Source organism: Protomyctophum parallelum (assembly GCF_964188405.1).
Source record: "Protomyctophum parallelum genome assembly, chromosome: 4".
Taxonomy (NCBI): Eukaryota; Metazoa; Chordata; class Actinopteri; order Myctophiformes; family Myctophidae; genus Protomyctophum; species Protomyctophum parallelum.
Window position 1 is genome coordinate 33,704,902 of NC_139700.1, and position 12,859 is coordinate 33,717,760.

Sequence of the window (12,859 nt, forward strand, 5' to 3'; positions counted from 1 at the left end):
CAATAATGTTAGCCTATGGTTAACATATGGCCTACATGGTTAAGCTAGAGTTCATATTATGACATGGTTAAGCTAGAGTTCATATTATGACATGGTTAAGCTAGAGTTCATATTATGACATGGTTAAGCTAGAGTTCATATTATGACATGGTTAAGCTAGAGTTCATATTATGACATGGTTAAGCTAGAGTTCATATTATGACATGGTTAAGCTAGAGTTCATGCAGTGGAAATCTTGCCTGTCTGTGTGTCCAGGCCGGGGTTTTGCTGAAAAAATAGGCAAGCCTGGTCTTGTCTGCGTTTGTGAGAGCATCACACACTGTCTGTACTAGTGATGTCTTTATTTTTAGAATGAAGTGAGTCTGTCGATCAATGGATAAGCTTCTGCCAACACAACTCCATTCTTCAGAGTGTAGAGTTTCCATACTCCTATCAACCTTGTTTTGTTCTTATAAACAAAGCTGTCGTTTTTGCCCCTCTACAGAACCCATAGTGAGGAATGGCCGTCCGCCATCAGCCCACAGTGTCCACTCCTTCCTGCACCAGTACACAGGCTCCTTTAAGAAGCCACCGATGAGGCGACCACAGAGTGTCATCGGAGGTGGCCTGGGTTCCCTCATGGTCTTGCCCCGCAATGGCAGTCGCCTTGGTGAGCGAGAGACACACACACACACACACACACACACACACACACACACACACACACACACACACACACACACACACACACACACACACACACACACACACACACACACACACACACACACACACACACACATACACAGACACACAGAGACACAGACAGACACACACATTAATAGATCCTTACTTGCACGTCATATAGAATAAACATACAAACTACTGTCAGGGGGCGCCTATCTTGTCACATACACACTTGCATGTCAACTCATCCACTTCAATGTTAGATTCGGTCGCACATTAACCAGCTCGGTGGCAAATGTTCTTTTGCTTTCTTAAAACAATGGTAGCTCTCTAGGACAAACACAGAGGTTTCCCTGCTATTTAAATATCCATGAAGCTCCACCTCTATGCAAACAACTACCGCATGACTCTGGGCTTGATAAGAGTAGCTGCCATTAAAAATGTCACAGAGAATGTTATTGTTTCCGTTATTCTTTGTTGATGTCATCAGCTGGTGCTGAGCAAGCAGCCGCTCCCTGGACTGGTTTACACCGGAATGCCCTTTCTCAAGCCCAATGTATGCTTTGTTGTCCAACGGTGTCGCACCGCTGAAAATAGCTTAACTACAGGCCTATAATGTGTCGCTAATGTGCTGTGTTGTGGGCTTGTAGATCATCTTTATAAACACTCTTTATCCCTTCACTTTACCCCCCTGAAGCTTAATTCCTCTGTAGTACAAACAGTGGCTGCAAGTCAAACGCTCTACAAGCTAACGACGTGTTGCCACTGTTTGGCAAGCGAAACCCTTGTGCAATGGATAATAAATTAAGATGAACTATTTCTTTCCAGATATCGTCCACGAGAACTTGAAGATGGGTTCAGATGGAGAGAGTGACCAGGCGTCGGGGACCTCGTCAGATGAGGTGCAGTCGCCCACAGGGGTTTGTCTGAGGAACAGAGGCAACCGATCTCGCATCTCAGCGGAGGTAAGACCCCCCCTCCCTTTATTCATGACATTTAGATTTTTAGGGGACATGAGTCAGCATTCACATTTGGGGCTGCACAGGAAGTCAAAACCGGTTTATTTAGATCCCAATTAGCGGCCACATATGGCAACAGCCATATTTTGTGGGTCTGTGTTATGATTCACATGACATGACAGATTTATTCATGAAAGCATGTCACTAGCTTTATTCGTCAGGAGGAGTGCCTCTTTAGCCTCCACTTTGAACCAAATTATTCTGACGTTTTGTGAGCTGGAGGGACCATGACAATGGGCCTTTTCCTCAGGAAGTCACATTTGATAATGTGAGTGCATGCGGCCTGGCCTCTGAGTGTGGGCGTCATCTTCAAAGCTTTCAAACACATAAGGTACCGGTAGTTGTTTGGTGACTGCCACAGTCTTAACATGTGTTTTTCTCGCACACAAGCAGTAAAGTCTGCTGTTATAATAATCACCTTGACGTATCTTTGACGAGTCACTTTTCACAGCAAGAAATCTTGAATGCAAACAAAACGAAAGTGCAAGTGTTTTGTTTATTTATTTTTGCATATGTCATGTGAAACTTAACAGGACATTGCTATGCTTGTTATGCAATATATGCACACACATATGTGGATTCTTGTCCTTTTGCTAATGTCTACTACACTACAGGAATGTCACTTTGCTGGGAAGAACAATGATTAGTAATCTGCATATCATTTGCCAATAAATTAGGTAAACTCACTGACTCACTGTATAACACTAGCCTCAAATAGTAAAACCCATCATTATATAAACTAAAACAAATGTAAATCACCATTTCCAACTGGCTAATGCTGTTATGTACATACTGTTAGATCAGGATATCAAGTCCCTGTGTTTGGCCTGCAGTGTGTGGAGGCAGTTGTCAGTATTAAATGAATGGCATGTTCCACTCTACTTGATTGGTGCGTGTGTGTCGTTGTCTCCCCCCCCCCTTCCCCCCCTTCCCCTCCAACTCAAGTGTGTTTATTGGTTGGTTTTGGTCACAGGATTTGTCAGCGGCTCCCAGTGGCTATGTTCAAAGACCAAACATTCACACATGTAAGATGGGAGAAAAAAAAAAGTCTCTTAAGCGGCTTAACTCCACTGGGAGTCTACTCACCACGAGAATGTGACACACCACCTCTCGCTGCTGCTTTGAGAGCTAGCCAGTAGTAGCTAGTTATGCATGCTGGCTAGTGGCTGGGACTCTATTTCTTTTTTGACACACGCATGACAGACACATGGTCACACTCAGACTCTCTCTCTCTCCTAATCCAACAAACACTCCATGTATCGTATATGAGCAGGAATTCTGCTGCTGATGGAGCAGAGGAACTGTGAGACCAATATGAGACCATGTGTCTGTTCTTGGCCTCTGGGCTGCAATTTGTCCAATTATTTGAGGGAGGATTGGGAACCTGTGGTCAGGTAGTGATCTTATGGTCCAGCTCTGTGTCAGAGGAGAAGAAGCCGGGCTGTTTTGTGATTAAATCACAAGGATTACTGTAATACGCTCCAGATGGGCCCTGTTGCAGCAGATTAGAACACGCTGATTGGACCACTGGAGACGCGGGGCGGGGGGGCTAAACAGGGCAGCCCATGCTCTAGGGGGGCAGTTAACCAATCAACTATCACATACAAATATAATTGAAAGGTTGTATTAAAAAATGTTGGTTAGAAATTAGTTTGAAAATCAAGCTGGACCACATTAGGTTCATTTAAGTAATAACCATGTCATGCCTAAACATCTCAAAGCTTGTGCAATCAGGCCAGAAAGGCTACTGCATGTGTGATTTCAAGTTGCACATTTATTTTTGAGTGGTGCAACCACTCCTACAACCAGCAATCTCCGTTTTTATCATGTATGTATCATTAGCACGAGTGGTGTGCGCATGCGTGAAATTGGAACACGGGGTAATGCTGCGTGCGTGCATTTATTAATACCAGTAGGGGGTGCCAGAAACAGAGAGAGGGGTAGTGCTGAGAGAGAGAGAGAGAGAGAGAGGGGAATTGCACCACTCGGTTCACACAGGTGTGATTTTATTGGTGAGGCTGGGGGCTGAAACTTGGAAAATGCGTCCACAAAAAAGAGTGTCCACTAGCATATCATTGGAGTTAAAGTAACTAAGAGGAAGTCGCGGTGGATTAACGGCAATAATCTAACACAAATGCATCATGGGCAGAATCTAGGCAGTGTATTATGTGAGCATGCGTTTTCATTTTTATGTAACAAGTCATCAGGATCATGCTTTTGCAGTATGTTCCTCTGGTATGGAGTGTCCTCTTAAAGAGCCCAGAGGCCGCCATTAATTCCGTACAAAAGTCTAGTACACATTTAAGTCTATACATTACAGTACACTACAAACAAGTACACCACACACACACACACACACACACACACACACACACACACACACACACACACACACACACACACACACACTCGGCTCGCATACTACCCTCTCTGTTGACTCCTAGAGTCTAAAGCAGGTTGTGTGTGTCTGGGGAAATGGCTCATAACAGACTCGGAGGTTGTTTATTTAGGGTCGCCACCATTTTGTTTAGGGTCTCTAGTATTTATTTAGAGCTTACTCCGTTTGCTCAGTGGTTTACTTTTGTTTGCATAGAGTCTTACACAGTGTTGACACTGTTTATAATGGCCCTCTCTGTTGTGTTGTGTTGTGTTGTGTGTGTGTGTGTGTGTGCCTGTGTTTGTGCACGTGTGTTTTGCGTGCAGGATCTGAACAAGCGCCTGTCCCTACCAGCCGACATCCGGATACCCGACGGTTACCTGGAGAAGCTGCAGTTGAGCAGTCCACCGTTCGACCAGCCACTCAGCAGACGTTCACGAAGAGCCTCCCTGGTGAGAGACACTGAGAGAGGAGGAGAGATGAAGTGTTATGCTGCGTTCACACGGGCAGATACAGTCTACCAATACTATTCATTTTTAATGGAAGCCAGCCACGTGAAGCTACAAAGCAAATCTGACATTTGTAGCTGCTACAAAAGATACAAAGCTGCAAATTAGCTGAACTGGCTTTAAGTTCAGATACAAAGATACAAAGCAACAACTATGCTGTGTATATTTGCATCTGCCTGTGTGAACACAGCATTAGAGTCAGGAAAGGAGAGCTTGCTATAGAGGAAGGAAGATGGAGAGATGGTCCTGGACAAAGAGCTGGTAATATTGACAGAAGGAGGGATAGAGTAGAGCGAGCTGAGATCAGGAAGACAGGAAAAGCAGGAATGGATGCAGTATGACAGGATATAAACCTGTATTGATCTCCAGGAGAAATCCGGGTGTCGTAGCAGCAACAGCAACAAGCATGTACAGTCTATCACCAGTGAATACATTTATGTGTGAATATACAGTACCTCTATCGCCAATGAATTTGATTGAATAGACTATCAACTATGTACAGTGTCAAATGTTCTTCAACAGTCTTATCAACAGTTAATGAGTGTATCTACAGTTTATCCACAATGAATGTATGAGTGAGAATAAGTGAGAGTGATGCTGATAAGACGAGAGTAGATAGATAGAAGATACAGGCAGAATACGTTTGAGGCTAAGATTGAGAGGAAAGGGACGACTGCAGGAATGATAAAGAACACAGCTGTGAGAATGGGTTTTTAGTATTGAAAGACTATGAGGTGTAAGTTGAGATTTCATGCTTTGCCACACAACCTAATATCGTCCTCTCAGCTCCTTTGTCGTGTTTATGTTGGACCTCTGCGTTGAATAATATCTTCCGATTGTCCTGTTCCGGTGTGCATCTGTCTGAAATGGAGCAGATAAAGTGTGAACATTTCTGCACAGTGCACAAGTGTGTAGTGTCTAGGCATGTGTGCACTGTGCATGCACAGGCCAAAAGCCAACGGTTCCCTGTCAGGAGAGATTAGCTATGATGGTCGTTCCTTCTAAACCGAACCCATCATGAAAGGCTGACTGCCTTTCATGATGGGGTCGGAATAATTTCTTGTGGTGTCTATAAGCTTGTCAACACTAATAAAGACACAATATTCATTAATGTCATTTTTCCTCTTCTCTCCACTAGTCAGAAATTGGATTCGGGAAGCTGGAGACCTACATTAAACTGGACAAACTGGGGGAGGTACGTGGAGTGTTGTTCACCTTGGCATTCTTTCCTCTATCTCCCAGGTGCTAATGTTCTCATGGCCACTGATCGGCCACGCACGCGTGCACACTGTCTGTCTGTCTGTCTGTCTGTCTGTCTGTCTGTCTGTCTGTCTGTCTGTCTGTCTGTCTGTCTGTCTGTCTGTCTGTCTGTCTGTCTGTCTGTCTGTCACTCACTCACTCACTCACTCACTCACTCACTCACTCACTCACTCACTCACTCACTCACTCACTCACTCACTCACTCACTCACTCACTCACTCACACACACACACACACACACTCTCCAAAGGCCACATCCTCCGGGTTGCCCCAGTTTCCTCCTACACCAATGAGACATGCATGTTGGCATTATAATCCTGCCCAGTTCCCTTGACTAACACTGCCCTTATACCTGGCACTAGTCTGGGCAATGAATGCTGTACTTGTAAGATAAGAATTTGTTCTCATGTGACTCGGTTGGACCTGGTTAAACAACACGTTTAAAGTGGTTTACTGAACCACACACAATTGTTTCCCCCTGTTCTCCAGGGCACGTATGCTACAGTCTACAAGGGTAGGAGTAAGTTGACGGACAACCTGGTCGCTCTGAAAGAAATCAGACTAGAGCATGAGGAGGGTGCGCCATGTACCGCAATCCGGGAAGGTGAGTGGATTAGAATGGCATAGAATGCCTTAATTGCATATCTAGCATTCTTATTCTGGGGGCAAAGATTCTGTGAAAATAGCAGATCTGCGATGCGTTGTGAGCTTATAGATCGTTCTGTTTTTGGTCCCCCCCAGAATAGGGATTCTGGGGTGGCCAAGTATAACAATTATTTTCAATCTGTCCTAATGGAAACTGATATTCTCTCAAGTTGTCATCGTGTACATACTGTATCTTTGGGGGAAATATTTACATATTTACGTACCGTTAATATGACAAAAGGTGCTGTGAAGTATGTATTGTCATTCAGGGGTGCTGTGGATGAAACATTATTTACAGGTGTAACCTGAGCCAAAGATGTTTGAGAGCCACTGGTCTACTACATTACCATTCAATAAGTTCTCCTTCGTTAACATGCCTTTCACTCATCTGTGATGTCAGACATTTACCCTTCTTTGTTCTCTTTTCAAGTATCGTTACTGAAGGACCTGAAACACGCCAACATCGTGACGCTGCACGACATCATTCACACAGAGAAGTCCCTGACGCTAGTTTTCGAGTACCTGGTGAGAACAACAAAGCGACTCCACGTCCGTGACTTGCATTACATAGGAGCCTTAGGAAATGTCTAACACATTATTTGCTGAACTCATGGACCTCTGTGGAACAGATACTGCTAATATATGGAGCATGTGAGGCCCGCTGCTGGTCTGGTCTCGTGGTCTCTAACAGAGCGCCCTCCCCATCTCTCCTCCCTTTAGGACAAGGACCTCAAGCAGTACATGGACGACTGCGGGAACATTCTGAGCATGCAGAACGTCAAGGTGAGCATCTGCAGGCGGTGTGCCACACCAGCTGTCTTCAGGGACAGTCTCAAAACTCTGAGGCTGACGGATCTTAAGAAAAACAAACATGCTCACTCTGCCCCCTGGTGGTGGAAATGTGTATTGTTGAGGCAGGAATGATGTGAATCACTTTTTGGAGGTCCACTCTTCCTGACCAAATACGAACACAAACTATAATTGTATGAAATTATGTTCTCTTCTGTTTTATAATGATGGGTTATTGGGAATTCCTTGTTTAGCAGTAGTAATAATAATAATACTTGCAATTGATATAGCCCTTTTCTAAAGTAAAAATCAACTTAAACGTATGCAAACTATGGATTAAACTGTGCACACATGCATACTGTATATAGCAAATTCCGGATGACCTACTTTCCAGTGATGTTAGTTTTATCACTACGATTGTTGACTCAAAGTGATCTGTTCTCCAGATTTTCCTGTACCAGATCCTACGAGGTCTGGCCTACTGTCATAAACGGAAGGTTCTACACAGAGACCTAAAACCCCAGAACCTACTCATCAATGAGAGGGGAGAGCTCAAACTGGCTGACTTTGGTACGACAATTACTCTAATTCAATATCTGCCCTTTATGGTGGGAATATAAAACACTGGGGTTTGTGTTCTGGACTCAATGTATTGTCTTTCTTTCTCTTTGGTTTAAAAACAAAAAATCCAGGCCTGGCACGGGCCAAATCGGTTCCTACGAAGACATACTCCAATGAGGTAGTTACGCTTTGGTACCGGCCACCAGATGTTCTACTGGGCTCCTCTGAATACTCCACACAGATAGACATGTGGTGAGTAGGCTGCTCTTATTATGACAAACACTGCTTAGACTTGCAGCTCGCTCCCTCACTGTGACAACCTCTACCCCACACAGATGATGGAGAAGAAAATGCCTTTGTTAAATTCTGCTGACTAGCCATCCTTCATTGTTCAATGTTCTTTCTATGAGAGTTTTTGTTTGATTAAATTGTAGGCTGCAGTGCAGCAACTAAGACAGGAAATAGAGGGTGAAAAGTAACACACTTGTCTTGTGGTCTTTGCACCCACGCAAACTGGTATTGAGGCCTTTAACGCCTCTGCTGTTCTGAATAAGAATCACTTTGTTGTGTTGGCACTAGCGCAGGACATAATTAATTGTCACATTTAAAGTTCATACTGTTATCAATATTGTAGACAGGAGCTATACATGTCACGCTATATATACAGTATATTCAGTCATTTGAACTTTACAATGTGCAGTCAGTTACCATCAGGTGATAGACCGCAGTAGAGAAGAAGATTGTTTTTCAGAGTAGGAAGAAATACGTGACGTAGACTCTCCACTATCAATAATTGGTCTGTTCATTAACCATCTCCTCTCTCTTGCCAGGGGAGTGGGCTGTATTTTCTATGAGATGTCTGCGGGCAGGCCCCTGTTCCCTGGCTCCACTGTAGAGGACGAGCTGCACCTCATCTTTAGGCTACTAGGTTAGTACTGCCCCCTGCTGACAGAGAATCAGTATAACTTTTAATATCCAACACTGGTTATAGCTTTGGCTGGCACACCCGGCTGGCAGTGTAAAACAGCCCCTGCCTGCCATGATAAAGCCCTACTTAAATGTGTGTCACTTGAATGTCTCTACAGGCACACCCACAGACGACAGCTGGCCCGGGATCTATTCCATCGATGAGTTCAAATCGTACAAGTTCCCCAAGTACAAACCCCAACCCCTCATCAACCACGCGCCCAGGTAGGGACCTTGCATGTGGAACCTTTAAAGGAATGACGTGGGGGTATGCAATGGAAAACCCATTATTGATTTTGAATCCGTGACTTTGCATTCATGAAATGTTTGGATATTTTTGTTTGAGCAGACACACTATTAGGATGACCAAATGTAGGCTCCAGTTGTTATTTTCACTTAATTTGGCCGTGACAAACCCTGACAGCTGAATGTATATTAATACCTCCCACTCCACACTCCCACTCTCTCATGTTAGTCCTCTAATCGTTGGAGATGGAAATGAGCTAAACCTTTTTGAGGGACCCAGGTATAGTATGTCAGCTGACTGTTGACCACGTAATGCCTATACACTTACAATAGTTTACCAGGGTCCCCCAAGGCCCTATACTAGGTCTCCTCCTCCTTTCCCTCAGCACCAAATCTCTTTTGTGAAAAATGCCACTCTTCAAGTTCATAATTAGTTGTGAGCTTGTAGATCAGCTATTTTCAGAGAAAGTTCTCCCCAGAATAGTGACTCTGGGTTTCATGTGGTTAATATTAGCGCTTTAGCTTATGTGGTTGGTTGTTGATGGGTTGGACGCTAGTGCTGTTTGGTCTGTTGGATAATGTAGTTTGTGCCCTCTGTCACTTCCTGTAAGGAAATCCTGTGGAATGGTTGACTCTTTCTTTCCTGACCCTTGCCAGTATTTGCTAGTCTCCACTTCTGATTACTTTTCTGTTTCTCTCTCTGTCTCTGTCAGGTTGGACACTGATGGCATTGAGCTGCTGCTGTCATTCCTAAAAGTGAGTGTCACTATATTTGACATGCATTAACAGGATGCTAAGTAAAGATGCTTCTCCACTGCTTGGAATCAGCTCAACTCAACTCGACTCGACTAGCTTTGATTTACACTGTAGATTGCACTCCCTCAAAATGGTTGTCACAGCAATTTGATTGTTTTTTTTGTTTTTTGTTTTTTGTTTTTTTACTTGAGAGCTACTTTGAAAATGACCAGCTCAACAAGATCTACCCACCGATTATTTATTTTTTAATTCCATTGCTGAAAATACTGTAGTTTAAAAATGTACATGGGGCGGCTTTGGAATACAGTAACGGCGCTGGCATTACGAATAAGACAAAATGCACTTGGAATGGTAAATAGAGGGAGAGAAATGGTATAGGTAAGGATTTTGGATATTTTTTTGTAATTCTACCGACATTTGTGAGCACACACTCTTGAAAACAAAGTATTGCATTATGGGTTTGAGCTGACAGGCCCTTTTTGATGTCAATCAAGTCAACTTAATTCAAGTGGCAGATGCCAAAAATAGTTTTTTATATTTAAATTAAATATTCTTTAAGGGCATGTCATGTGATCTACGCCTTTGTGATCTACTGGTAGATCGCGATCTACCTTCTGGTCACACCTGGTGTAAAGCAATGCTCAAGTCAAAGCTAATGCTGTCTCTGGGCTTGAAGTTGTGAACATTTTGGTTGGAAATGCTCACAAAATGTAATGTGTTACCTCAAAATATAATTGGAAGCATTTGTGTGGAATTGTGGATGGATATTATTCTTGTAGAGACCAAAATGAGATATTGGGTGAACCAAAACGAGTGCTTCTTTTGCCTGCCATCCAGAAAAACAATGTCTTGTAAGATGACAGTAGGCGCTCTGGTGCTATGAAGCGTGCTACTGCGATACATATTGCAGCTATATTGCGGCTGTATAGTTTGCCTAAATGGTACGAATTGCACTCCAGCATGGCTTTAGTTTACTCCATCTGACGTTGGGTTCTTTTCTTATCTTTTTGTCTTGACCCCTGGGTCCAGTACGAGTCCAAAAAGAGGATCTCCGCTGATGAAGCAATGAGACAGCCCTACTTCAAGAGTCTGGGGCCACGTATACACACGCTGCCAGAGGGTGAGTCATGAAAAGACAACACAGTAATGCAGACTTGGCAGGCTACTCGAGATTAACCCATTCTGACCTGAGATCAGATTCATACGAGGTTTCCACTGGACACACACTGGTCCGATTAACCCATTCTGACCTGAGATCAGATTCTAGAAATGTCAGTCGCTCTTCGGTTTTTCAAAAAATAGCAGACCTACAAGCTCGTATCGCGCCACTCGGTGGCGCGATATGAGCTTGTAGATCTGCTATTTTTCAATAGCTAAAGCATAACATGATGCTGACACCAAAATGGGTGCCCGTTCAGAATGTGTTAAATAGTGCTATACACTCAGGATCAGTTACAACCATATAACAAAGCAACCGTTTTCTCACTCTTCACATGTACTGTTTTAAATCTGCTCCATTAAAAAATGTTTCTCTCATCTCATTCTGTCTGGGTTTTGGCAGTTGTCTCCATATTCACACTGAAGGAAGTCCAGTTGCAGAGAGATCCTGGATACCGGAACCTGGATACCGGTAAGGAGTACCTCAAGTATGAATGACCGGAACTCCTGAAATGTACATCCGACTGCTAGATAAAAATGTGTCTAATTTGTTTTGTTCTTTTTAAACCATAGGCAATGGCAAGAACAGAAGGCAAAGCATGCTGTTTTAGGATCTTTGAACTGTTTATCGGACATCATCATAGCTGTACAGTCTCACAGATGGATCAGTCCCTGAGATGGATGGTGCAAATGGTTATAGCCTCCTGTTAATCTCAGCTTGACTCTTCAACTCGCCTCGGATTCACGCTCTACTGTGGGGGGGCCCTGGAAGTTTGTTGTGAAACTAGCCCAAAAGAGACATTTATATACATTTATATTTATTGGGAAGAGAATTTGCTGCTAAATCCAACTACTGTCTAGAATTCTAACAGGCTCAGTCACTTTAAGCAAAACATGCAATGTGTATAGATTTTTAAATTTATTTTTTTCTTTTTTGAAGTGGTGGTGTTATTGGTGATTTTAATGTCATATTTTCCATTTTCATAAATCAGAACCCAACCTCAAAGTTCCTTTAGTGTGTGTGTGTGTAAGACAGACAGAGGGACGTTTTTGTAGTAGCTCTGAATTTTGCTATTTCAATTTCTGAAGTTTGGACTTCCTGTGCCGCTGTCTCCATCCAGTATTTCCCGAGTGTTTCCTCAAAGACCATTGAGGCCAGTTGATATACAATGGATGGCCATGTCATTCTCCTAACTGGAGGCTCAAATAGGAGCAGAGCTACCAAGCGTGGTTCACATTCTTGTCAGTCACCAAATAGAAATGCTGGCTTATATCATTTAAGAATGCTGCGGTCTCTGTCACGACCAATGAACAAATCCAGGCAAACAAATAGTTGGTGGAATCATTGACACAGGCATTACAAGATAACACAATGCTTCATCAGAGCACTTCAAGATACAGTACAACCACAGCGAATAGCTTCCTCTTCCCCATTTCTTTTTTTTTAAACTCCGATCTCTCACGCCAGTTCGCTTCTGATCCACGGATGAAACACACCGTGATCTCCCAGGGTCAGAATGAGCGACGTTGGCATTTATTTTGAAGTATCACAGGTGTGTTCTCCTTTCTGCCAATCTCACCTCATGACATGGGAAGAAACCAATGGTTCATGATTGGATTGCTTCCATCATCATGTTGCATGCCTGCTCTGTTGTATGGAGAAAGCACACAGGCACTGAACACTTGTTCAGGGCATACTAGTGAATACAATACTGAGTCATGGTCTATTTAACAGTGTTACAAGAGATGTTTTGTATGACATACTTTAACGTTATTTGTGGATAATTGTTATTTGGTGTGGCATGACATTGCAGATGCCATCCTATATTTGAGCTTGAATTTTTTTCCAGAGAAGAGAATAAAAATGTTAAGAACAATATTTTGCCGAAGTCATTACAATTTTTTTC

The 12,859-nt window shown here is 43.2% G+C and overlaps 1 protein-coding gene across 1 annotated transcript in view; it reads left to right on the forward strand.

Moving 5' to 3' along the window:
• Positions 1–12,831, forward strand: part of LOC310858104 (cyclin-dependent kinase 17-like) — a 36,926-nt gene extending 24,095 nt beyond the window's left edge. The window contains exons 3-17 of the mRNA XM_083764161.1: positions 485–649; positions 1,495–1,631; positions 4,389–4,514; positions 5,710–5,766; positions 6,321–6,435; positions 6,907–7,001; positions 7,197–7,259; positions 7,712–7,835; positions 7,958–8,078; positions 8,657–8,754; positions 8,912–9,017; positions 9,752–9,794; positions 10,824–10,914; positions 11,356–11,424; positions 11,526–12,831. Coding sequence (XP_083620287.1) covers positions 485–649; positions 1,495–1,631; positions 4,389–4,514; positions 5,710–5,766; positions 6,321–6,435; positions 6,907–7,001; positions 7,197–7,259; positions 7,712–7,835; positions 7,958–8,078; positions 8,657–8,754; positions 8,912–9,017; positions 9,752–9,794; positions 10,824–10,914; positions 11,356–11,424; positions 11,526–11,563 — 1,448 coding nt within the window. The 3' untranslated portion in view covers positions 11,564–12,831. The remainder of the gene's footprint in view (positions 1–484; positions 650–1,494; positions 1,632–4,388; positions 4,515–5,709; positions 5,767–6,320; positions 6,436–6,906; positions 7,002–7,196; positions 7,260–7,711; positions 7,836–7,957; positions 8,079–8,656; positions 8,755–8,911; positions 9,018–9,751; positions 9,795–10,823; positions 10,915–11,355; positions 11,425–11,525) is intronic.
• The last annotated feature ends 28 nt before the right edge of the window (positions 12,832–12,859 follow it).